This window comes from Eriocheir sinensis, chromosome 18 (assembly GCF_024679095.1).
Source record: "Eriocheir sinensis breed Jianghai 21 chromosome 18, ASM2467909v1, whole genome shotgun sequence".
Classification (NCBI taxonomy): domain Eukaryota; kingdom Metazoa; phylum Arthropoda; class Malacostraca; order Decapoda; family Varunidae; genus Eriocheir; species Eriocheir sinensis.
The window spans coordinates 16,218,985-16,246,141 of NC_066526.1; the positions used below are offsets into that span (position 1 = coordinate 16,218,985).

The 27,157-nt window shown below is 43.9% G+C and overlaps 1 protein-coding gene across 2 annotated transcripts in view; it reads right to left on the reverse strand.

Annotated features, from left to right (window-relative positions):
* LOC127000378 (LIM/homeobox protein Lhx4-like) overlaps window positions 1-27,157 on the reverse strand; it is a 93,665-nt gene that overhangs the window by 4,744 nt on the left and 61,764 nt on the right. Inside the window, exon 3 of one of the 2 annotated variants that reach the window (XM_050864043.1) lies at window positions 7,127-7,268. In XM_050864043.1, the coding sequence (XP_050720000.1) occupies window positions 7,127-7,268 (142 nt within the window). The remainder of the gene's footprint in view (window positions 1-7,126; window positions 7,269-27,157) is intronic. The other variant, XM_050864044.1, reaches the window with a different exon arrangement.

Consider the following 27,157-nt stretch of genomic DNA (forward strand, 5'->3'; position numbering starts at 1 on the left):
AGACAGAGAGGGAGGGGGACTATTGTGGGGAGAGGAGACAGTGGTGGCGTTTGGGGGAGGCGGCACAGAAGGGATGACTTAAGAGGCAAGGAAGGGGGTCAGGGGGACGAGATCCTATTGGGTCAACTGAAACATATGTAGCCTCTGTTTCCCTGTGTCAATTGAAACATGTGTAGTCTCTGTGTACCTGTGTCCACTAAAACATGTGTAGTCTCTGTGTACCTGTGTCCACTAAAACATGTGTAGTCTCTGTGTACCTGTGTCCACTAAAACATGTGTAGTCTCTGTGTACCTGTGTCCACTAAAACATGTGTAGCCTGTGTCCCTGTGTCAATTGAAACATGTGTAGTCTCTGTGTACCTGTGCCCACTGAAACATGTGTAGCCTGTGTCCCTGTGTCAACTGAAACATGTGTAGCCTCTGTGTCCCTGTGTCAACTGAAAAATGTGTAGCCTCTGTGTCCCTGTGTCAACTGAAACATGTGTAGCCTCTGTGTCCCTGTGTCAACTAAAACATGTGTAGCCTCTGTGTCCCTGTGTCAATTGAAACGTGTAGTCTCTGTGTACCTGTGTCCACTGAAACATGTGTAGCCTGTGTACCTGTGTCAACTGAAACATGTGTAGCCTGTGTCCCTGTGTCAACTGAAACATGTGTAGCCTCTGTGTCCCTGTGTCAACTAAAACATGTGTAGCCTCTGTCTCTGTGCCTGACGCCTTGCCGGCCATCGCAACGCAGCTTCTACACATGACGATACGAACGGGAAAGAAAATAAAGACGAATAAAAAAGTAAAAGCTAAACGGCCATTTGCATTCCACGTTCGGTTCCGGTCATTAGCGTCGCGCGGGCCGCCAGGTGGACTAATAAACTAATTACCTCGAGGAAAAATTGACTGATAAAATGCACGCCCCAGGTGGAGGGATTACCTTGTCTCTAACCTCAATTAGGCGACGGTAAGCGGGCGAACCTCACGTGATAAACAAGCAAATATTATGATTTTTATTTTTGTTGTTATTACGGATGGAAAACTGAATTGTGATATTTCTCTATCGAATAGTTAATAATTTTGGAGCGTTACGAGAGAGAGAGAGAGAGAGAGAGAGAGAGAGAGAGAGAGAGAGAGAGAGAGAGAGAGAGAGAGAGAGAGAGAGAGAGAGAGAGAGAGAGAACTAATGTAACTTGGGCAAATGCGGTGTTGTTATCTTACACACGACAGAGTGAAGGGAAGAAGAGAGAGAGAGAGAGAGAGAGAGAGAGAGAGAGAGAGAGAGAGAGAGAGAGAGAGAGAGAGAGAGAGAGAGAAAGAGAGAGAGAGAGCGCGGAGGAGGAGGAAGACAATAAAAGACTTAAAAGCCCATTTAGGGAGGAAGGGGGAGGTAATGGTAATATATGGTAATGCAGGGGCGGCAAGACAGAGGGAAGCTGAAGGGTGGACGCAGGGCTCCCTCGCTCCGTGTTAACAGCCATGCATTTGTCAAATTAAAGATAAACATTACTTTAACGAGCCAAAGGACGCCACCTTCCTAACTGCATGAAAAACGGGGACACGGTCAGGTTTAGGGGGTGCTTGCGTGTTTCTGCTTCTGTTTGAGAGTGTGTTTGTGTGTGCGTTCTCGTGTGGGCGTGGGTGTATGTATGTGTGTTTGTGTATGTTGTATCTGCTTTGCCCTTGTTTCTTTTCCTGGTGTTTAGTATCGGATATGTTTGTTTCTTGTGTGTGTGTGTGTGTGTGTGTGTGTGTGTGTGTGTGTGTGTGTGTGTGTGTGTGTGTGTGATCCCTTTGTTTCTGATAGTCTTGCTCGGTGACGTATTTTAAGCGCTTCCTCTCTTGCCTTTACCCGCGGCTATACATGCTTAGTTTACCTGTTAATTAGCCGTCGCCTGAACATTACCTGCAACGCTTAAGCTTCAAAATTAATACCGAAAAAACGTGTGAAAATTCTGCGGGATCTGTTTTTCGATAGATTTGTAAATTTGGAAACTACCATTTTTTTTTTCACTTAAACTCCTGTAATATCCAACTCCAACGAACTGTTTTTGCTCTATCCTACTCCGAAGTAATGATGGACGTGCATTTTCGTAATTGGTAAGTTCGACACGTGTTTTGCTGCTAACCTGCATATTCCGAAAATGGAAGATAGAGTTAGAGATTTTTTTAGAGTAATGTAAATAGCTCAAGGGCCAAAAGAAAACAAAACAACAACAAAGAAAAAACAAGAAAGCCCGCTAGAGAAAGGAAGAAAAAAATCACTAGCGTATTGATTTCATGTACATAACTGACACAAATGATTCAGTACTCCTCATCATTGCTCATTATGGGATTAAAAGTCCTTGGAGGAACATACGAAGCTCAAAACAGTCTGGGATGGTGGCGGGAACAGTAACAAGCGGGCAGCAGGTGAGGATTAGTTCAGGTAGAAGACAGGTGAAGGGACTAGGGGGAAGGGGCGCGAAGCAGGATGCAAGTCGTTCTGGAGGAGGCAGCAAAAGAAGTAGCAGACAGAGGCAGGTGGCAGTGTGGTCGTCGTTACATGCAGGTGACGTGGTCGTAAAAAATGAGTTACAAGCGACATTAGCATTGACGAACAAGCTGTAAAGTGGCGGTAAAGGCGACATGCAGATGATGTGTTGCTATAAAAAAAATGTCGTCAGGCAGAGAAAGAAACAAACACAAATAAAAAGTGAGTATTTATTGTGAGTAATGACAAGCAGATGATAATATGATTTTGTGCTGTCAGTTATGAGCAGAATAGAAACTGGAGAAAGAAAAAGGAGCAGCGATGAATAGACTTTGTTTTCATGAGGAAGGTCAGGGGGAAGGTAAGGGAAGTTACTATGTTGATGCTAAACAAAAAAAATCAGTGTATATAGTGACGAGGAAATCAACTTCTCAGATAAGAAAGCGCATAATTTTGGAGTGGAGGCTTTGGAGGTTGACACTTTCTTGCAGGGGGTGAGAAAAGCTTGCATGAGAGACAAACTTGCAGGGGTGAGAAAAGCTTGCATAAGAGACAAACTTGCAGGGGTGAGAAAAGCTTGCATAAGAGACAAACTTGCAGGGGTGAGAAAAGCTTGCATAAGAGACAAACTTGCAGGGGTGAGAAAAGCTTGCATAAGAGACAAACTTGCAGGGGTGAGAAAAGCTTGCATAAGAGACAAACTTGCAGGGGTGACATACCATGGGGTGTTACAGGGGCGTTTAGGCGGAACAAGGAGACAAGGCCGGAAGAGACTTGCATGGGTGGAAGGAGGAAGCAGGCATGAAACTTGGAGGGTCGTTTAAGTGAGGCAAATAGGCGATGGAGCGAGGGAGGGAGGAAGAAAGCTGTTACAGAAGAGTGACATACTGCTGCAGGGATAAGGGAAGCTGGCAGAGTGAGAGAGACTTGCAGGGGTGACAGGGAGAAGCAGGATAACGAGGCTTTAGAGTTGGAAAGGTGTTTAGGTGAGGCAGGGAGGCGAGGGAGGGAGGGAGGGAGGTAGGGAGGAGGCAGGTGTTAACAGTTAGCGGGAGCCTCACTGACCTGACACCATCACGACGTAAGCATTTCAGGCATGTCCTTCAATGGTACTTTCGTGGTCCCGTTCTGGAACGAAAGGGGACTGGTTAACGAGAGGATCAGCGAAAGGCGGCGGCATAACGTGTAAGGCTCAGCGAAAGAGGATTGTTTTAAGTGGAGGTTTTCGTGACGGGGCTGAGAGGGACTGTGTAATGGGGGGGCGGGAGTGGAAGATAATTTCCTCTCGATATATATTTCGAAATTTCTCGTGTCGGCCTAACCGTTACCTTGAATCGTAAGGTCTGCACGCTTGTACACAGAGATGCCGAAGATATGAAACTGAGTCGGTTGAAAAATCTAAAATTACAATGAGCGACCTGAAATGAGGGAATGGACGTTTTTTTTTTTTTACATCAATGGACACGGCTCAAGGGCAACAAAAAAAGAATACAAAAAAAAAACCCCGCTACTCGCCGCTCCCATAGAAGTAAAGAGTAACCAGAAGAGAGGTCAATTTCGGGTGGTGAGGTGTCTAATAATGATGCTAATATTGAAAACAAGAAACTGAGCTGGTACACACACGCCCATGAGATACGCGAAAGGGATGTGGCTGCGGAATTAGACCCGACGATAATAGTGAACGAACTATCAAAAAGAGAACATGGGCGTTAAGTCTCTCATAAATCACACAACACAAGGACACAAACATTAACGAAAAAGAAGGGTAAAACAATCGAATGACAACCCGCCACAAAAAAAGAAAAGGAAAACGAAAATCTGCTATGTAATCAAAACTATGGGAGAAGGAACAGAGGAGAGTTGAACGATGAGCTATTTTGTATTGCTTCGTCATTTATTTAGAGAAAAGTTGATTAAGGGTTGAAATTCGGGTCTTCCTTGGGGAACATTAGTGGCTGACCGACTAGACGCTGGGAGGGAGGCGGCATGGGAGGCAGAGGAGAAGTGAGGGAGGGAGTGAGAGAGGGAGCGGCCGGCGTGATGAGAGGAGACCCATCATCACCATCATCATCATCATCATCCCTTTGAGCGCTATTCACCGCCGGCGCCGCGTGAATAATGAATCCCGCACGTGCTTTGGATTGGAGATGAAGAATAAATGAATGAAGAAATAAATTAAACTGGACCATGCGTCGCGAATGTCGTTTTTCCTTTTTTTTTATTATTAATCTTTTGTCTCTCACGAGTTGGGGAGGATTTTGTAGTGATATAAATTCATACAACTAATACAGAACTGCGGAAAGTCACGTTTATGAATATTGAAGAAAAAAATGAATACGGATTATTTATACTCAGCTGTACAAGACTTCGAAAAGCTATGGCGCATTAAAGTTCAGGTTATCTATAAAATTCGCCGTTGTGTGTGTAGTAACCAACCTCACAATGACAATAAGTAACGCAAGATTCTTAAAATACGCCGTTCTGTGTAGTAACCAACCTCACAATGACAATAAGTAACGCTAGATTCTTATTAGCTTTCTTACACACACACACACACACACACACACACACACACACACACACACACACACTGCCTGAATCGTAACGCAAATTCGGCGACATAACTTTGCATAACGGAAAATAATATAACGTACAATGCTGAATCTACTGAGCGTGCGGTGCTGTGTTAGTGCTAGAAAAGGCGAGCACAAGAAGCGGTCATTCAGTATAAGAAAATAGAGGCAAAAAAATATATATTCATTCTAGCGTTTTGTAGCTTTTTGGTGTCTCTGGCTATGGCGTATTGGGTCCTATCAAAAGTGAATCTTAATATAACAAGTGTAGGGAATAAAAAAACTATACATCTATAATTAACAAGCACCCTACATATATATAGCATTTTGTAGCATCTAGTATCTGTGGCCATAGCGTGTTGGACCCTTTGTGAATCATTGAATAGATCTGAGTTAAAGTAGGATAAGCTATGGTCTCGTGTATAGCTATCGGGTTAGTGAGTTAAGACCGCCCTGCTGCCCAGCTTCTATGAGAGGGAAATGGCACAAATATTCCAATCCAGAATATTATACAAGTGGATAATTGGAAGTTTTTTTAAAATTTAAGGTTACTTTTTAGACTAAAGATTTAATGAAGTATGGAATGAATGCCAGAAAGAGATAGATAAAGGATTTTTTTTTATATAAATCTCTCTTTGCACTGTTTGTTTATAATGTATAATGTATGTGGTTGTGTGTGAGTTGGCATAGCAGTAAATGTATGTATGCAGGAGATCGTTAGTTAGTCAGTCAGTCAGGGCTAGAAGATGGAATTATTTACCAACAATTAATTAAAGAAAAAATCATATTTGTCTTTGTCGGTATATTCAGTCACGTCTGATGATTTTTTTTCTTTCTCATTATATATATTTTTAGTCCAGATTATTTTAATGTATTATGATGTTCTGGAGATGAAAACGACAGAGATGAAAAAGAAAACCAAAAAAATATCCGAATTAGAATGTAAAGAAAAATTAATTAAAAAAAAAGAAACGTATAATGACCCTCAGACAAAAAGGCAAGAAAATCCGTAAGCATAGAATGTTAGAAAAATTTGACTTCAAGCTCAAGAACCTGGAAGACGTATCAAAAGAATGACGGAGATAAAAGAAAATAGACTAATTAGGAGAGAGAGAGAGAGAGAGAGAGAGAGAGAGAGAGAGAGAGAGAGAGAGAGAGAGAGAGAGAGAGAGAGAGAGAGAGAGAGAGAGAGAGAGAGAGAGAGAGAAATATTTTTGTCTGCCTAATATGAGGGAACAGATAATGGTGATAGAAACGAGGACACAGACAGAAGCGGACAGATTAAATAAAACGGGAGAAAGACGCCCAGAAATAGAGGTATACTAGTCTTGTCAGAAGGAAAAGAAGGTAGAGATAAACATAAATAAGGACCAGGAACGGACGAAGAAACAGGCACTAACAAAGAAGGAGAGTATGTGTTGTTGTTGTTGTTGTTGGTGGTGGTGGTGGTGAGGGGAGGTGTGATAGGTACTGAGAGGGTGGTGGTGGAGGGGTGCAGTGCGTACTTGCTTGAACCAAAACCATAACCAGAGCCAGAAGTAGAACCATAGAAAACAGAGAACCAGAGAAACAGAAACGAAACAAGAAATATTAAACGGAGTCAGAAACAGAAACGAAGGCGTGAAGTTATAGAAAAGATGATCCGGAAAAAGTAACCCTAAATAGACCTTGAAACAAAATAGACCCAGAGAAACAGAAACGAAACCAGAAATATTAAACGGAGCCAGAGAAATAAAACCATGAAGCTATAGAAAAATGATCCAGAAAATATAGCCCCAAACAGATCTTGAAACACACTAGAACCAGAGAAAGGAAAAGAGAACAACAGAGAACCAGCAAAATTAAGCAGCATGTGAAAGCAGTGACGGTGTAAGTGGTGGTGGAGGTGATGGTAGTGTATGTGAAAGTATATAGTGTGTGGTAGACGTGGAGAAAGAAAACAACTAAAAAGAACTATAAGAAAAGCAGCACGTGAAGGCGGTGACGGTGAAAGTAGTGACGGTGTAGGTGATGGTGGTGGTGCAGGTGTGTGTGTAGTGTGTGTGGTGGCGGTGGCTGAGGCGGTGGGGGGCAGTGCGCACTTGAACGAACACTACCTGGAGGTCACTAACTTGTCGCTTGATGTGTGCCAGCGAGTCAGACGAGTACGACATGTTAGCAAAGACCATGCGCTCCTCGTAGTCGTATTCGCAGAGAATCTTGTTGTCGCACAGGTAGAAGCGGTCCCCCACGCAGAATCTGGAACCAAAGAAAACGGAATTAGGCATCGGTAAACGTAGAAAATGGTAATGGATTCAAAAGATGCATATATGTAAAAATAAAGAAAGAAAAGGGCATTTGTAACAGTTGAAAATAATAATAATTTCAAAAGATATATGTACATTGAATATGACGTCGGTAAATGTAGAATATAATAGTGGTTTCGAAGGATAAATATACGTTATAAAAGACATCTCAAAACGTAGAAATTATAATGCTTTCAAAAGACATATATACGTAAGAAAAAAAATACAAAACTTCATTATTCTTCCTTTGAGCAGATTTAGTTTATAATACTTTTAAAATGTACACGTTAGTCACATAATAACACAGTATCCTGAAAATTATTAAAGCAATACATTAGAAACAATAAAAAAGCAGGAAGTTTAATAAATGAAATACTTGCAAATCTACATTGTATTTCCTTAAATTATGAAAGAAATAATACACTAGTAGATAACTTAATTAAGAAAAGTGTGCCATGTGTGTGTGTGTGTGTGTGTGTGTGTGTGTGTGTGTGTGTTTAGTCGAGCAGGAGGGAAACAAGGCGTGTGAGAGGATGAGGAAGGGGAGTCGAGGGAGGTTTTTCATTTATTGCGTAATGATGTGAACAGGAGGAGGAGCAGGAGGGGGAGGGGGAGGGGTGAGTAAGGAGGGTGAGTAAGCTTGTCCGATGGTCTGTTTCTGGTGGGACGAGCGATGAGCGTTAAATTGCCTTCTTGTATGCACACGCGAGACGTCCTTGATTAGTGGTGTCATGCTGTTCCTTTTATTTCACGTATCTAACCTTCATTGATCACTATTACCACTATATTCCCTTTATTTCACGTATCTAAACCTTCATCAATCACTATTACTATTAAATTCCCTTTATTTCACGTATCTAACCTTCATTGATCACTATTACCATTATATTCCCTTTATTTCACGTATCTAACCTTCATTAATCACTATTACCACTATATTCCCTTTATTTCACGTATCTAACCTTCATTAGTCACTATTACCATTATATTCCCTTTATTTCACGTATCTAACCTTCATTTATCACTATTACCATTATATTCCCTTTATTTCACGTATCTGACCTTCATTAATCACTATTACCATTATATTCCCTTTATTTCACGTATCTAACCTTCATTAACCACTATTACTATCATATTCCCTTTATATTTCACGTATTTGTCTTCCTGGTATACGAGGGAACATGTATTGCTATTGGATTCCCTTTATATTTAATACGAATTCCTCCTCCTTGTATGCATAGTTAAAGTCACCATGATCACTCCTACTTTTACATTCCTCCTGTATTTCACGTGTATTATCATTCTTTTAGTGTCTCTCTACAGCGATATACAGAGTACGGTAATGGACATAGGTAGGGTCACGTGATATAAATAGAAACACAACAACACACCAGAAAACAACCAACACTAGACAATACTAAAAAAAAATATAACCCTAAAATTCATACCGTACCAGACAGCAACAACAACAACAGAGAGAGAGAGAGAGAGAAAGGGAGGGAAAGACAGGGAAACATCATTATTTATTTCGAGGAGGCGTGACGAAGTAGCTGCCTCATCCTGCCGTGCCCTCCGTTGCCTTACTAACACCAACATCGACACAAGCCACCGCCGGAACACGACCTAATGAGTAAAGTTTCAATGGTCCTTCGGGGAGGGTCTTGAAGGCTCGTCTCCACCCTCTGTTCAGCCCGTACGGAGAGCCTGGACGACATACCAGAGAGAGAGCGAGAGAGCGAGAGAGAACAAGAGAGCGAGAGTGAGAGTGAGAGAGAGAGAGAGAGACAGAGAGAGGAAAGTCGGGTCTGTGTGTAGCTCTCCTGCTCTGTAATTAAGGTCTTGATCCTCGTAATTGGATAAAGGGCAGTGTACTCCAACTTCTTTTCCTACGTATCCAAGACGAGGAGGGTTGCCCAGGGAGCCAGTCAGTCTTTCTTTGAGGGGAGTGATTGCTACGCGGGGACTGAGGCAAGGGGTGGAAGTGTCGTTGTTATTAGGGTTTGAATTAGCTGCTACGGGTGATGCATGGAGTGTTTGTGAGGGCTTGTGCGTGTACGTGTGTGTGTGTTCCGTTTAAAGGGATATCAGAAGGGAAAGGGATGTGTTGCTATTATTGTGTGTGATAGATGGTGTGTTTGTGAGTGTCAGTGTGTGTATGTGTGTGTTTGTGTGCTTCCCGTGTCCCATATGCGTCCGTGTGTGCGTGTGTATGTGTGTGTGTCCGTTCTCTCTGTCTTTCCGTGGACGCAAGAGAACCCTGGATTGGATGTCTTTCCCCCGTTTCCCGTTTTCATTTCTGCCTTCCAATAAACCTTTAGTCCCCCCATTAACGGAGGACTTCGGGGCTTCCTGACGATGCCCCGCGGTCCTTTCTCCTCCTCCTCCTCTCCCTCGCCCCTCCTCTGCCGCTCCCTCCTCCTCCACGACAGACATGCAGCCTCCTTGATATTACGTCATCCATCTCTCTGATCCGCCTTATCTCCTCTCCATCACGCCAAACTCCGCTGCTGCTCAACCCTTCTCCGCCACTGACCCACGCAATCAATTCTTCCTCTCAAATACACCACTCTCCCCTCCTCTCTCCTCTGTTTCCCGCTTCCTCCCTTTGCCTCCTCCTCCTCCTCCTCCTCCTCCTCCTCCTCCTCCTTTTCCCCCTCACCTGGCCTCCTCCCTAACATTCCACAACTCGGCTCAATAAGGTGACTTGCAATGATATTTTTCTTTCACTGAGATTCCTATCCTTTCATCCTACCCCTCCAACCCCCCTCTTCTCCACATCGCCTTCACTCCTCCTCACGCAATACTCCTCCTCCTCGCCCCGTGTCAACTAAAGCACCCTTCTCTCTCTTCCTCCATTCTCCTCCAACAGCCTCCCGCCCCTCTCCCGCCCTCCGCCACCCACACAAGGCTCCTGATCTCTCATATGAACGCGCGCCCATAAAAATAGCCGGAGTTCGGAAGCGGCGGCGGCGGCGGCGGCGCGTCGGTCGGCCGTAATGGCAACTGAGTATGAGTCGACTGGACGTGGGAAACGGCGTGGGATATCCGTTTAATTGGATCATATATCACTGCTATTGATTAATCAAAGTTCCTGAGCGCGGAGAAAAAGAAATGTAAGAACGGAACGTTTAATTAAATTGACGTGATGAAAATGCAGAGTTCGAATACGGACAAAAGCAAAAATAAAAGAAATTCTTTCGCAGCGTGATCAACGCGCGCCTCTTAGTCTAATTGGAACCTCGTCAACATTTTTGAAAAATTACATAACAAGGGCGCAGTTAATTAAGACTGAGCAAATAGCGGCCACCAGGACTTGGCTCCTCTCTCATTATTAATCCCGCCTGCACGCCCTCCTATCATTAACGTCGGTAAACAACCCTCTTATCTCGTACACCAGTACACGCCGCGCGCCTACACGCCCGCACACCCGCCGCGCCACTCCACGCCGCGCCACACCACGGCACGTCGTCCCCGGCGCCACACACGTCTTTGGCAACACTGCTCACCCCATAAGCCACCCCTCCACCGTGCTGACAAACATACACACTCCCCCGCCTTGGTAACACTGGGACAAGCACACACTCCCCCTCTGCCTGGCAACACTGTCCTATCAACGGAAACTCTCTTTACCTATATCTTTGTAACACTATAAAAAGGATGAACAGAAACACACCGTAAGCCGGCTACATGCAATACATGACGAAACACTGAGGAAGAGGGTTTAATCATAACAACAAGTAGCACAACGCAACACAGCGCAACACAACACAACGCAACACACCTTTCCGGCATAGTACGCGAGACACTTTTCCTCCGCGCTGTGCACACTTCCGCGTAAGAAAACTACAACACAATACACACTTTTCACAGCAATCCTTGAACAACGTGAGGCCGTGTACACAACACACACACACACACACACACACACACACACACACACACACACACACACACACACCGCAGCACAACACAGTAAATTAGTGTTGTTCGCTGCAAGCCGATGTTTTTTTCCAATCCTATTTTTTTCAATTACACTCGAACGCAAAACTTGATAACGAGGCATTAAAACACCCAAATGAAAATACCTTTGCGAATCCTCTCTTAATCTTGCCAACTAACCAATCCTCTCTCTCTCTCTCTCTCTCTCTCTCTCTCTCTCTCTCTCTCTCTCTCTCTCTCTCTCTCTCTCTCTCTCTCTCTCTCTCTCTCTCTCTCTCTCTCTCTCTCTCTCTCTCTCTCTCTCTCTCTCCGTCCTAATCCTAACTTTCTTGTCTTTTTTTTTACCCTCCATTTCTTTCTCTTTCTCTATTTATTCCATTCCTTTCTCACTCCATTCTCTTCTCTGTTTCCTCTCTTCCTCCATTCCCATTCCCTCCCTTTCCTTCCCTCTTCCTTTCCTTCCAATCCTTCTCACCCTCCCATTCTCTCTCTCTCTCTCTCTCTCTCTCTCTCTCTCTCTCTCTCTCTCTCTCATTCCTCCACCTCCACACTTCTTCTTTTCCAGGTATATTTTTCGTCCCTTTCTTTCTTCCTCTCTCCCACTCTCTTCGTACCCCCCTGCAGGAAGCCTTGGTCTCAGGGTCTTCAGGCTCCTGCGGGTGGCGTCAGCACCTCTAATTATCCCCATTTTTACCCCGACGCGCCTCTCGTGATAGGTTCCAGCGACTTATTGGGCGGACGGGGCCTTTGTGAGTCTCGTATGAGGTGTGACTTGTATTAGCCTGCCCCAGCATCCCCCAGCCTCACTTATTACCTCCGTGAATGCCGCTGGGTCAGTGTTCAGAGGCAGAGGAAGGGAGAGAGGGGGTGAGAGACTTCCCCTTATGATGTCTCTTTTTATCTCCTTCTTCCTCCCTCCATATAGAGTAAGGAAGGAGAGAGAGAGAGAGAGAGAGAGAGAGAGAGAGAGAGAGAGAGAGAGAGAGAGAGAGAGAGAGAGAGAGAGACTATATTTCCACCTTTTCTTCTCTCCCTATCCTATTCCTCCTTTTCTTCCTCTCCCTCCTCCTCCTCCTCCTCCTCCTCCTCCTCCTCCTCCTCCTCCTCCTCCTCCTCCTCCTCCTCCTCCTCTCTCTCATCAACTTCAGGTCTTCCATCCCATTGATCCTTAATATCTATTCCATCAATTCAATTTTCCTTCCGCTTGGACATTCCTCTCTCTCTCTCTCTCTCTCTCTCTCTCTCTCTCTCTCTCTCTCTCTCTCTCTCTCTCTCTCTCTCTCTCTCTCTCTCTCTCTCTCTCTCTCTCTCTCTCTCTCTCTCTCTCTCTCTCTCTCTCTCGTTCCCACCAATCAGGTTCGTCTTTCTGTCGTTTCGTCTCTCTCGTATTCCATCAGAAGTTAAGGTTTATGTTACTAGTGGGCTTTCCCTTCCCTGAGGCCATCCTGGAGTGAAATCCTTACAATAATTACTCAACTATTCTCTCTCTCTCTCTCTCTCTCTCTCTCTCTCTCTCTCTCTCTCTCTCTCTCTCTCTCTCTCTCTCCGTACCCTTTCCAATATAATCTGGGTACTTTTTTTGCAATTTCCTTCAGTACATTAGCAGATTTTTATATGATTATGACAATTTTTATTTATGTATCATTAATATGTTTAGTTTTAGTTCATTTACCTAGTATGTTTAATTTTGATAGTTTCGTGTCATTATCACTCTCTCTCTCTCTCTCTCTCTCTCTCTCTCTCTCTCTCTCTCTCTCTCTCTCTCTCTCTCTCTCTCTCTCTCTCTCAATGATTTACGGACCAATGTGTGTAATCCTTCTTGTATTCATATATCTTCATTTTCTCTTCCAGCTTCCCTTCTCCCTCCCCCCCCCCCCCCCTCTCAGCTGCCATGCTTCCCACCATCTTGCATAGCCCTTCCTCTTCCTCCCTTCCTCTTCGTCCCTCCCTGCTTCCTCCCTTTTCCTATTTCTTTCTCCATCAACCCCATCGCTATAAATCCCCAATCAATCTATTCTCTATCCCTGCAATTTACTTGGGATATCTTCATCTTCCGAACGCCTATGAAAGAGAATCCCGTAGTTCAATGAGAGAGAAAAGGAATGGCGCACTGGCAAGGGTATTTAAGTCGAGGCTCTTTCTTATTTATTGCCTCCCTGATGGATCTATAGACGCCAGAATGGGATGAGGCGGTTGAGGGAAGGGTTGGCTGATGATTTGGATTCCCTTTGGTTGAACGTTTAAGTCGATGCTCTTTTTTTTTACTTCATCTATTGTTTTCTGGAATGATTATGAAAACAGAAATGCCACCCACGCCATCGTCAAATTATAAATAAATAAAAACGGGATTACGCAGTTACTCAAAAGAAAGAAAAAAAAAAAAACACGTAGAAAACCAAACGAAAAAACAACAACAAAAAAGAACGATGAAAAAGAGAGACTGAAAACTGAGAACACACACACACACACACACACACACACACACACACACACACACACACACACACACACACACACACACACACACACACACACACACACACATACGCACACGCACACGCACACACACACACAACAAGCCAGATATGCATCCACCCCCTCGTCTCCCTCCCAGTCCGCGGTGTTAAAATATTCGTACGCAATTATCTCTCGGCCAAACGAGCTGCGGGAACGAGACAGCTGAGTAGATAATTAGATAGACACGCGGATAGATGGGGAGGGAGCGGAGGGGGTGGAGGAGGAAGTGGAGGGGGATAGTGGAGAGGGGGGCGGTGGAGTCTTGAGGAGTCTTCCCCCTGGCTCTGTGGCTACATGTTGAGGGTTTCCACTTGTACACTAACCAAGCCTTTCACTAATGAGGTCCAGTGTTCAGTTTTGTGAAGAGGGAGCCGTGGGAGGGAGAGGAAGAGGGAGAAGGGGAGGGAGGGAGAGGGAGAGAATACGAGGATAAGGGATTGACGAGGGGGCTAAGGGAAGGGAGAGGAGAGAGGAGAGGTAGGGTGAGGCGAGGAGTGAGAGGAGTATATGATGTGGTAAGGAGGAGGAGGAGGAGGAGGAGGAGGAGAAATGAAGGCTGGCTGGGGTGCGGTATACGAGAATCGGAGGAAGAGGAGGGAGTGGAGATGGAGAAAGAGGAAAGGGTCCAGACGAGGAGGAAGAGGAGGGGGGAGGCGGAGGAGTAGGAGGAGGAGGAGGGAAGCGTTAATTATTAAGGGTCCAATTACGGGGAGGCGGATTGTTCATTAAAAACTTCAAACCGCCTAATGAAATCACCGCTGGTCTCATCGCTCTCTTTTTCCAACTTTCCCATTTACTAATGAACAGGTTTCAAAAGATAGAACCGAGCAGAGTCTGGTAATTAGCTTCAGACAGCTCATCACCGGCTGGCTATCCCGGCGCGGCCACACGAGCGAAAGATAAGGAATTAGGAGCCGGCGAGGGAAATAAACAAGAATCGGCGAAACGGAGAAGAGGAGAAAAAGAACGAAGCGAAGGAGAGGAATGGCAAGGAGTTGGGCACCGACGCTGGAAATAAACATGGATCTGCGAAACAAAGCGAAGAGAAGAGAAAGAAAGGGAAAAAAAGAGAAAGGACGAAGAGACGGTAGAAATAATGACAACGGAAAGAGAGAAGAGATTAAACAAAACAACGAAGGAAATTGAAAAACTGCACCAGAAAAAAATCAGCGCGAGAGAAGAAATAAAGTCGGAAAGAAAAGAAAGAATACATGAAAGAAACAAAGATAAACGAAACAAGAAAAAGTGAGAACATAACAAAAGGGGAGGAGACGGCTTAAGGAACAGGCGCCAGAAAAACGAAACAAAACTAAACTAGATAAACTAAAAGAATGAATGATAATGAAAAGGATAATGAAGAAAAGGAATGGTGAAAAATCTGGATAAAAACAGAAAGAAGAAAATGGAGGAACGAGACTTCGAGAGATAGTGAAGAGCAAAGTTAGAAAGAGAAGAAGAAGAAACGGCGCCAGAAATACCACAAAGATCGGAAACAAAGGCAGAGAGAAGACGATAATAACAAAGCAGAGACAGCAAAAATAAATAAAAAAAGGTAATAAATGAGGGATGGAGGGAACTAATGTTGCGGAATTAGGAAACTATGCTAAAAATATAAGAAAAATAGCGAAAGACGGTGAACAGCAGAGGCAGTAATAAAGGGACGAAATAGAAGAAGAAATGGAGAATTACATGACGAACAGAGGCAAAAAAAAGAAAAAAAAAGAAAGGAAGCTGGAGGAGAAATGACAATGAAATAAAACAAAGAGAAAACGAAAAACAGTTGAATTAACGAATGAGGATAAAAAATAGAAGATACATAATGGAAATAAACAAGAAATGAAGTAAACAAAGGAAGAAAATAGAGAAATACACTGGAATATTAAATGTTTATAAAAAAAGGTTAAAAAAAGCGAATACGAAAGAAAACAAATGCAGGTGAAGTTGAGGGGGGGGAGAGAGAGAGAGAGAGAGAGAGAGAGAGAGAGAGAGAGAGAGCAGGAAAAATGCACAAATTCTATAAATGCCATGAATATTTCCACGTCTGATTCACGAGAAATAATCCGAAAAGTCTCGACTAATACGTTCGGAAATTTTCTGTTCCCAAACCGTGTCGATTAAAATAACGAAATAACTAAAAGAAAATGAATAACAGCTAAAAAAAGAAATAACGTGAAAATTAATAGCTACAAAAAAAATAATAGAATGAAATAATAACAAGCAAAAAAAATATTAATGAATGACCAAGAACTTAAACCCCAAAACCAAAGGCGTGGAAAAAAAAAGACAAAATTGAACATAGAAGAATGAAACAATAAACAATCTGGGATATTTTTGTTTCTACGCCTTGAAAAAATAAAAAAAAATGTTACGCCAATTTAAGTAACACGAATTTAAACACCTTAATGGCAAACGAAAAAAAATAATTGTAACCCTCCAAGATTTTTTTTTTGGTCGCTAACCGTGACAAAAAAAAAAAAAGTCACGCCGCGAATCTAAACTCACAAATGAAAAAAAGAAAAAAAGCGAAAACAAAAACATATACAAAAAAATAATAGTAACAGAATATTTATCATAGACCAATAGGGGAAAAAAAAGGCGACGCTAAAGAGTAATAAGAACGACAAAGAACGATAGAAAAGAAGCAAAATTATGTAAAACGAAAGATCATTAGCAGCAACCCTTAACAGAAGTCTAAATATTCCTCCTCCTCCTCCTCCTCCTCCTCAAGACGCGACACGGAGCCAATTACGCATTTTCTATCCCGTTTTCTATTCGCATCATCGCCTTTAAATCCTAATCTCAGGTGATCCATCTCCAAGGTCACCCTCGGCCCGGCGCGACACAATACCTGGACCTAATAATATTCCCCTCGTGCCCCATACAGGTAACGTGGTCCTCCTTTGCCCTTTTCTACGTCATCTACGTCCCCTATCACTTCCCTCTGGCTCTCCTTTCCCTTTCTTTCTCCTCTCTTTTCTTTGTTTCTCCTCTTTCATTCTATTTTCTTCTTTTCATTCTCCAATTTTCTCCATTTTCGATTTTTTTCTCTTTTCCCTCCTTCTCTCTTTGTTCCCTCTTTCTCCTCTTTCACCTCCTTATTCTCTTCTCTTTCCCTTTCCTGATTCTTCTCCCTTTCCCTTATCTCATGCTTCTCTGTTTCTTCTCTCTCCTTTCCCTCTCTTTCTCGTTTCTCATTCTCCTTTCTTTCCCCAAGCTCATTCTCCTTTTCTTCTCCTTTTCTTTCGTTTTCCTTTCATTCTTCAGGGCGAATCACAGTATCTGGACATATGATTCTTCCTATTCACTGTACTCATGCTCTTTTCTTTTCCCTTCTCATCTCCCGTGCCTGATCTTCACTGTTTTCATACTCCTTCGTCTGCTCTTTCCTTTTTAATTCATCTTGGTTTCTATATTCATGCTGTCTTGCCTCTTTATTTCACTTTCTTCCCATATATTCTCTTTTCCCCTTTCTTCTTCTCTTATCCTTTCTTTATCCGTGCCATTCATCCTTCTCTACTTCTATTTCTTCCTCCTTCCTTTTCATCATACTTCCATCGCCCTTTTCCCCTCACAAGTATTATTTCCATCCTTTTATCGCTCTCTCCCTTCTACCTCCATCCCTTCATTCTCATCCCTTCTCTTTCCTATTCATTCCCCGTACACTCCAATTCCCTTATTTTCCTTATCCTCCCTTCTTTATCCATCCCCTCATTCTCTTCCCCTCGCCATCCTTTTCACTCCCCTGTACAGACTATTCCTCCCTTCCTTATTTTCCCCTCGCACGCCGTATTTCCAGGCTGCCCGTGATCCGAAGGCAAAACGTAAGCAGATTATGGAAGACCTTCTCTTGGTGGCGTAATTTCCAGCATCAAGCCAATGGAAGGTGCGAGTCTTGCGCTAATTAAAGACTGGGAGACGGAAAGATTGGAAGGAGGACGAGGAAGGAGAGAAAAAGGGTGAGGTGGAGGAATAGGAAGACACGGGAAGATTATTGAAAAGAGTAGGAAGGAGAGTGATATGAAAAGGAAGTATTGGAAAGAATAGGAGGGAGGAAAGAAGGAAGAAAAGAGTTAATATGAAAGATTAATAACAGGAGGAGGCGGAAAAGTGAAAAAGGGAAGGAGGAAGAGGTGGGAAGAGAAAGTAGGAGGGGAAGGAAGAATAAATAGAAGAGGAGCAGGTGAATAAGGAAGAGAAGGAAGGAGAGGAGAGGAAGGAGGAGGAGGAGAAGCTGCATTTGCTATGAAAGGAAAGTATGGACGTGTGATTACCTTCCCCCAATCCCTCACGCCTTGGAGAAAAGGAAGAAGGATGAAAGGAAGTAAAATTAAGGAAGAAGAAGAAAGCGACGTAGAAGGAAAAGGAAGAAAGCAATAAAATCAGGATGTAATTCATGTTACTTTATTAATATTTCAACGAGTATTAGTAATTGGAGGCTTGTGAATTTATACATTTGTAGTGTTTGTAAATATGAGAGTCCCTTTAACTTAAACCCGTCGTTTCTGATTGCAGGTGAGTTGTGCGCCGGAAAGGTCCAGTGACAGCTGAGGTGACGTGAGTACAGGCAATGTTAAAACCACATAAATAAATCCATTTGTTATGTATGTGGAATTTAAACCTTTAAAATATTCACTCGTTTAACCCTAGAAGACTTAAGTTTTGTTTTGTTTTTTTACTGCAAAGGAGACAGCACAAGGGCACAAAAAAAGGAAACAACAATAAAAAAGCCCGCTAACAACAACAAAAAAGACCGCTATAAAAAAAGCCCGCTGATGTTGTAATGTTACCTATATCTGGAGGAATTTCTGGTTCGTCTTGTGTAGTAGTGTTGTATCGCTCGCTCACTCGTGAAGGGGTGTTGGGTGGATTTTAACCCACGAAAGTGTTTACGTACAAATATGAGCGGTTGATGAATAACGAAAATTAGGGGAAGAGGTGCTACCAGAATCAACAAGCGGAGATAGATTAGGTTAGCAGCGGACATCATCGGGCCACATAACAACACAGCCTTTGAATGAGAGCTAAGTAACGGCACACACCATTGCCAAGAGTTTAGTTGTTATTACCTTGAGTACAGAGAACAAAAACCTGAGAAATCAAACATCTCACGCCCTTTTGTACCTGAGGCGACGACACTAGAACAGGAAGACGAGTGAGGGCGAAGTAACGTTATATTCCTTGCGAAGAGGTTGCAGTTTCGTACCTTGAGTAGACGAAACAAGAATAAGAAGACGAATTAGGGCGAAGTAACGTTACATTGCCTTGCGAAGAGGTTGCCTGTTATTACTCTGAGCATAAGTACAGAAGACAAACACCTGGACACAGTTTCGTACCTTGAGGCGACGAAACAAGAATAAGTAGACGAATGGAGGAGGAGCAGCGTTAAATACCTTTGTCAAGAGTTTATTTGTTATTTCCTCGGGTTTACGTCCAAGAAACAAACACCTGCACACACTTTTGTACCTCGAGGCGACAAAACGAGAACAGGAAGACGAATGGGCGCGAAACAACGTCACACACCTTTGCCACGAACTTAATGGGCGCCCCACATGATGAACGCCCGGGCAAAGAACACGCGCCTGTTATATATAATGATAGCACAAGTTATGCCGGGGCTAATTGCTGCAAATGATAATGGCACGTCATAACTCAACCTTAATTGTCCCCACCAGAAGCCCCGCCGAGCCGCCAGAGTCCGCATCGGAGGTAAGACTAGGGAAATATTTATCACCTGTATAAATCTCTCTCTCTCTCTCTCTCTCTCTCTCTCTCTCTCTCTCTCTCTCTCTCTCATTACTTCTTTCTTCCTCTCTTCTTAATTACCAACTTTTTCCCTTCCTTTCCCTTCTTTCTCTTTTTTTTTTATTCATCTCTTCTGTTAATTTCTCATATCCGTTTCTTTTGTAGCTGTTCTTCCCCTTATTTGCTTTTCCCATGCATTCCTTGTTTCTTCTTTTTTTTTTATCCTGGCACATTATTATTCATTCTCTATCTTCTTCCTTTGCTCTATGTCCCTATCATTTACTCAGCTGTAAGTATTTTCCATCATTCTTTTCTTTCTCTCATTTTTTTATCGTCATTCTTTTAATCCTTTCATCCTAGTCTACTACCTCTCATCTTTTTCATCGCTCCTTCCCGCTCCTTTCCTATTTTCCCTTCACCTTCCTTCATTCTCTACCCTTCCCTTCCCTTTCCTTCCATTTCTTTTCTTGCCTTTCATTTCCCTTCCCTTCCCTTTCGTTCCCTTCCCTCCTCCTCCTATCCCGTCTCTTCCCTTTCCTTCCCTTCCGTTCCCTTTCCTTCCCTTCCGTTCCCTTCCCTCCTCCTCCTTTCCCTTCTCTTCCCTTCCATTCCTTTCAGGTTCAATCCCATCCTTCCCCTTTCTTTCCCTCCATTTCCTTCTCTTTCGTTCCTCTTTCTCTCCTTTCTCTACACTCCCATCTTTCTCTCCCTTCCTACTCCTCCTCTATACCTTTTCCTTCCCTTTCCCCTTCCCTCCACTCAGCGCTTACTCTCCCTGCTCTCCCTTCCTTTCACCCTCCTCCCCTCCCTTCCTTTCACCCTCCTCCCCTCCCTCCCTCCCGCGCCTCCATCACACGCGAGTAAAGAATTGTGGCATAGCTCTTGCTTGCCTACCCAAACTTTATGCGTCCATTTTTCACGTGCAATTAATAAAACAGTGTCATAACGCGGCGCTCCTAGATAACCGTGTCAATACGCCGCGTGAGGAAGGTGCGGCGTATGTATTAAACGCACACACACGCACACACACACACACACACGCGCGCACACGCACACGCACACGCACACGCACACGCAAGACAAACAGACGTAGCTACACACACATACACATATTTTTACTCTTACACACACACACACACACACACACACACACACACACACACTAGCTCACACGACAACGACAACAGCAACACCTCCACCACTTCCACCGACAACAACCAAAAAAAAACATTATATATATACGCAAGGGGGATTTATTCTGGCGCCGCTAAAATATGCGATTCGTGATTTATTCCACGTGTGTGTAATGCGGGAATAAAGTTTGGCTCCACAGGTGATAAGCGACCGAACTGTTGACTGCCAGGCTACTGACGGCGAGGTGCGACGAGCGGCGATGATATTTTGCTGTGATCGATGATGCCTTGTGGGAACAGTAGAAGGAGGAGGAGCAGGAGAAGGAGGAGAGTGGATAGTAAGGAGAGATCGTAGTGGGGAAAGAAATATGGAGTTAGCGAATAGAAGAGAAGGAACTGAAGGATAAGTGTAAATAGAAGAAATACAGACGAGGATGAAAGAAAGTGTAGGAAGAGTTACAAGAAGAGAAGGAGAATGAGGAAGGGAAAGAACGTAGGAGGAGAAAAGGAGAAAGTACGAGTAGGAGGAGAAAAAGTAGGACAAAGAGAACATTTGCTAGAAAGATAAGAAAACAAAGAATATATAAGAGAGAAGGATGAAAAAGAAGAAGAGGAAGGGAATGAAGAGGAAGAGAAGAGGAAAGGAACGAAATGGGAAAATAAGAAAATACATAAGGGAAAGATGAAAAAAAGAGAAGAGGAAAAGGAGAAAGAAAATAGGAAGAGGGGAAGGAAGAGGAAGGGCACGAGATGGGAAAATTTGAAGAGATAGAAGAGAAAGATAAAAAGAAGAGGAGTAAGAGTGGAAGAAGAGGAAGAGGGGAAGAGAGAAGAAGAGGGGAAGGAAAAGAAAGGGCACGAGATGGGAAAATTAGAAGAGATAGAAGAGAAAGATAAAAAAGAAGAGAAGTAAGAGTGGAAGAAGACGAAGAGGGGAAGAGAGAAGAAGGGAAGGAAAAGGAAGGGCACGAGATGGGAAAATTTAAAGAGATAGAAGTGAAGGTTAAAAAAAAAAGTAAGATTGGAAGAAGAGGAAGAGGGGAAGATAGAAGAAGAGGGGAAGGAAGAGGAAGAGGAGGGGTACGAGATGGGTGTTGGCACGGAGAGTTTGCATGGCGTTCTACTTCGTTTTTTTTCTTTAGAGTGAAAGATTTATCGGTAGCGGCGCCGCCCCACTGGCCTGATGTACGCCCGTGTGCTGTCGCCGCGGCATGCCACACACACACACACACACACACACACACACACACACGACACCCAAGAAGAAAATACTCCACCGGGGGAAACAAGTGTGTGTGTGTGTGTGTGTGTGTGTGTGTGTGTGTGTGTTTGTGCGTCGTTTTTCGCTTGGTGCCTCGTCTCCTTCTCGGCTCGTTCTGTACACACACTGAACCAGAAAGCCCACAAGTCATTCCTTACACACACACACACACACACACACACACACACACACACACGCAGGATGAGGAATTCCATCACGGGGAACGACTAAGGTGGGTGACCAGACCTCATCACCACGTCCACTCTCATGCTCTCCCTCTCCTTCACCCCCTTCACCCTGTTCCCCAACCCTTCCTATAGCTTCCCCTCACCCTGCCCCCCCCCCCTCCCACCCTTCCTGACCCTGGGCACCCCGCCAGCACCTCTACATTTTGGGTATTGTGGGAAAAATGTTGCGGCGTGGTATGAAAACATTGCAAGACGTGGCAACCCACTCCCGGCGGCCAGGACAAATTGAATTTATGTCTGCCTATTAAATTTGACAAGGGCTGGCTATGACTCAATATAACTTTATAATTAAACTGCATATTAACAGGGACGGCTCGATCGATCATAGCCCCGCGAACGCATTTCATTTAGTGGCCAACCCCGCTAGTCTGACCTGCTACTCCGCTTAATTAAACGATATTTTAAATTATGTGATCCCTCCTTGATTAATATTTGCCAATTAAAGTGATAGAAAGGCACTGGACAGCCGCCTCTAAGCCACTGAGGGCGGACTGAAACACAGGGCGGAGAGACACTCGCTAGGGAGGACGAGGGCAAGCCAGGCGGACGGGAGCGGAGCGGGCGGAGGACCAGCGGCGGCGCGGCGTGGCTTCAGTAAGCGATGTCGGCCCTAAATCTGGCCCTGGTGAACATGGCTGATAGATAGATTTTCCATTAATGAGATTGTGCCAGGATCCTCCAATTGAGGGGCCCCGAGGCAGCCAAAACGCCATCCGCCGCCACCGACACTTGGGGTGATGTACTCGTGGATTCCTGACCCAATTCCGACTTTATGGCCGCCTGTGGGTTGTGGCTGTGATGGCCCGTGTCCTTCCAGCCGCCCCCCTCCCCGCCTGAGAGTGCAACAAGGCAGTACAGGGCGGGACGACAGCCTGTGGTCCGCCTCTGCTCACTACACTCGACACCAGCGCCATCTTCCGACACCCCACGAATTATTCTGACACTGAGGCTGCCGGGCGCTGCTCCTGCCTCGGCGGGGAGAGAAAGTGACGGAGACGAGGGGAAAAATCACACGGAAAAACACACATACATGCACCAGGGACACGGGGCACGAGGTCAAAATAAGATATGGCGCTGTATGGAAGGCAAGATACAGCAGGGAAGAGGAAGAAAAAAGACTGTAGATGGTAGTAGACAGAACACCGAAGACAAGCGAACGGTCAAGAGGAAAACAGCTTATGATAACTGTTAAAAGAAGAAAGAAAGATAAGGCCGAGGACGACGGAAAGAACAAAAAAAATACCACTTATACGAAATGCAGAAGGAAAAAAACGGTCATGATTGTTGTTGGATTGATAGAAAAGAAAAAAAAAACACAAGGACGCCGAAGAAATAATAAAAAAAAACATTAGAGAGAGAGAGAGAGAGAGAGAGAGAGAGAGAGAGAGAGAGAGAGAGAGAGAGAGAGAGAGGAGGGGGGTGAGGGGGAAGAAAAACAAGGAATAGCCGTGAAGGTTGAGGAAGGGAGAGCCGAGCCAGCCGCCAGAAAATGAAACTTTCAAGATGAATTGTCCCGCCGAAGTTGCCACCGATAAAGTTGGTATTATTCATAGAATTTCTGGCGACACAGGACAGTGCGTTACCGTGAGCAATAGAATAACAGAGAATGAAGAGACGGGAGGAGGAGGAGGAGGAGGAGGAGGAGGAGGGATAGAGGGATGGAAAGATTTAGGGAAGAAGAGAGAAAGGTGCAATGAAATATAATAGAATAAAGAAGTGGACGGAGGCGGAGCAGGAGGAGGAGGAGGAGGAGAGGAAGAGAAGGAGGAGGAGGTATAGAGAGATGGAAAGATTGAGGGAAGAAGAGAGAGAGGTGCAATGAAATGTAATAGAATGAAGAAGTGGACGGAGGAGAAGGAGAAGAAGGAAGTGGAGGAGGAGGAGAAGATATAGTGAGAAGGAAGGATAGATGGAAGAAAAGGTGGAATTGCAGTGAAATAAAATGAAGAGGAGGAAGAGAGAGACAAGGAGGAATATAGATGGAGGGAAGAAAAAAAAAAGAGTTGTGCAATAAAATATAATGAAATGAAGGGATGAGAAGAGGAAGAGGAGGAGGAGGAGGAGGAGGAGGAGGAGGAGGAGGAGGAGGAGGAAACAAGTGAGCCGGGAGTGAGGGAGGAACTGGTTTGGTTCAAGGTAACGCAAAGTAAATGAGGAGGAAGGAAAAAAAACCTGCCGTGAGTAAAGGAAAATAATAATAATGATAATAATAATAATAATAATAATAATAATAATAATAATAATAATAATAATAATAATAATAATAATAATAATAATGATAACAGAAAGACGAGAATCCCTTAACATATTCACGCTTCAAAAATACGTATTACAAAAACTCTCCCAAATTATACAAAAAACAAGAAAAATGGAAAATATAAATGCATAGTAGCCCCCCTTAACCCTTACCCCCTTAACCCCTTTAGCCCCCCCTGAAACCTCAAACACCCACCCCTTTACCCTCTCGCACCCCCCCTAGCGCCCCTCTAAAACTGCAGGACCAGAAAAAAAAGAAGGGAAAAAACTGCGGCGCCCCGAAAAAATGGTTGTTTCATGCAGCCCAAAATCGGTGATGACGCTATCGGCCGCCAAAACCCGCGAGGACGGTGTCTATAAGGGGCGCGTTCTTTATCCTCCGGGCGACCCAATCAACGCTAATCCCCCAGCTATTAATTAATTTACAAAAAACAAAGAAAATTAAGTCTGCGATAGATCCAGTAATCAGCCCTCCTCGTGATTTAGGCTTAGAGCGTCCAAGGGCTTCCTCCTTTTCCCTTCCTCTTATTCCTCCTCTTCCTCCTTCTCCATCTCCGCCTCCTCTTCCTCTACCTCTTATTCAACCCCTTCTTCTCACCTTTTAATATCTATCACCTTTGTTTCCATATGATAATACCACAAAAGGTTATTGATTATATTCCATTTTTAGTCTTCCTCTTCTTCCTCAGCCTGCATTTCCTCTTCATCCACTCCCTATTCACCCTTTTCTTTTCGCCTTTCTATATCTGCTACCCTAGTTTCTGTATTATATTAGCACAGAAAAGTGAGGTTTTTTAGAACAAAGGAGACGGCTCAAGGGCAACAAGAAGAGTGTAGAAAAAAAAGCCCGCTACTCACCGCTCCCACAACAGACACAAGTAAAGAGTAGCCAAAAAAGAGGTCAATTTCGGGTGGAGAGATGTCTTAATACACTCTTCTTGAAATTATTGTGATTATATATTCCTATTCTTTCTGCTATTTTTTTCTTTCTTTTACTTCTCGTCTCATTCTGTCTCCTATTCCTTTTCTTTTTGTCTGTCTACCTTCTAATCTTTGTGGGCATAAAAAAAAAAAAAATTCTACCTCTTCGTATTCTAAGTCTTCCTCCTCCACCTTTTCATCTCTTTTATTCTTCTATTGTTTCTTTTTTTTTCTTCCTAGTCTCACGTTAAGAAGAGGAAAGTGTAATAACAATATTTTCTCTTCTTTTTGACTCGAAATGGAAAGTTGAATGTAATCATGATGTTATATATATATTCTCTCTCTCTCTCTCTCTCTCTCTCTCTCTCTCTCTCTCTCTCTCTCTCTCTCTCTCTCTCTCTCTCTCTCTCTCTCTCTCTCGCTTACTCTATTTCCTTCCCCTCGCCCTCTCTCATTCCTTCCTTCCTCGCTTCTTCCGTCTCCTCCCTTTTTTCCTTCTCCTGCCACGCTCCTCCTACCCTCCTCCTCCTCCTCCTCCTCCTCCCCCCGGTGTTACAAAAACGAGAGATCTCCTAAAATATTGGCCATAAAGCTCAACTAATCGCATAAGGGAGCTGCAAGCCTGTTTGAGACCCTCCTTGGGCGTCGGGGCTAATCTCTAAATGTGAAAGATCATTACCGCCAATTCTTCCATCCCGAGATATAAAGTTGGGCTCCTGATTCTCTCTATTCTTTGTGCTTCTGCTACGTTTATCTGCCTTTCTTCTCTTCTCCTTGGTTCTCTTGTTTATTCTCTCTCTGTCTCTCTCTTCTTGTTCTCTTGTCCGCTTGGTTCTCCTCCTGTTTGTGATTTTTTTTCTTTTTTCTTGGTTCTACGTCTATTTGATTTTCTTGTTCTCTCGTTCTCATTCTTTTCTTCTCGTTTTCTTGGTTCTCTTGTTTATTATCTTCTCTTCTTCTCTTATGTGTTCCGCTTTTGTGAGTTTGCGTTCTTTTCTTTCCTCTCTTCTCCTCTTGTTTTCGGTTCTCTTCCTCTCCTTCCTTCCTATGATCTATGTTTTTTCTTCCTATTCACTCTATTCTGTTCCTGTTCTTCTTCTTCCTCCTCCTCCTCCTCCCCCTCGGTCATTTTTTTATTCACTTCTTTTCCTCCCTCACCTCCTGTTCCTCCTGGCTCTTCTCCTCCTCTTCCCCCTTTTTTTTTCTTCTCCTTCCTTCATATTTTTTGCTTTGTCTTCTGTGTGTCTTCTGTGTCGCCTCCTCCTCCTCTCACTCCTTCTCAGTTTTTTTTCATTATTCCTCTTTATTTTATTTGCTTTGCCCTCCTCATCTTCATCCCCTTTTTCCTCTTCTCGCCTTCCTTTTCTTTCTCCTCTTCCTTTTTTCCTCCTCCGCCTTCTGTTTCTCGTTCTACCCCTTCTCCATGTCAACTTTTTTTTTCCTCCTCCTCCTCTTCTTCCTCCTCCTCTTCTTCTTCCTTCCTACTTTAATCTTCGTTGTGGCAGCCCTGTTACTCCCTCTGCTTCCTTTATTTTTCCTCTTCCTCTTCCTCTTCGTTGCCGGTTTAGTCAGCTCTTAGATTTCCCTTTCTTAATCTTTCTTCTTTCACTTCTACTTCTTTTCTTTCCTCGTTCCTTTCTTCGTTTCTGTGTATCTTATCATCTCTTCTCTCCCTCCTCCCCCTCTCATCTTTGTTTCATATTCTCCTTTCTCTCCCTTCGGTTCCTATGTTTCCTTCTCCCTTCTTCTTCCCCTCCATCTTTTATCCATGCCATCAGTCCCTTCTTCCCTCCCATTTTCTCCTTCTTTTTGATGTCCCTCC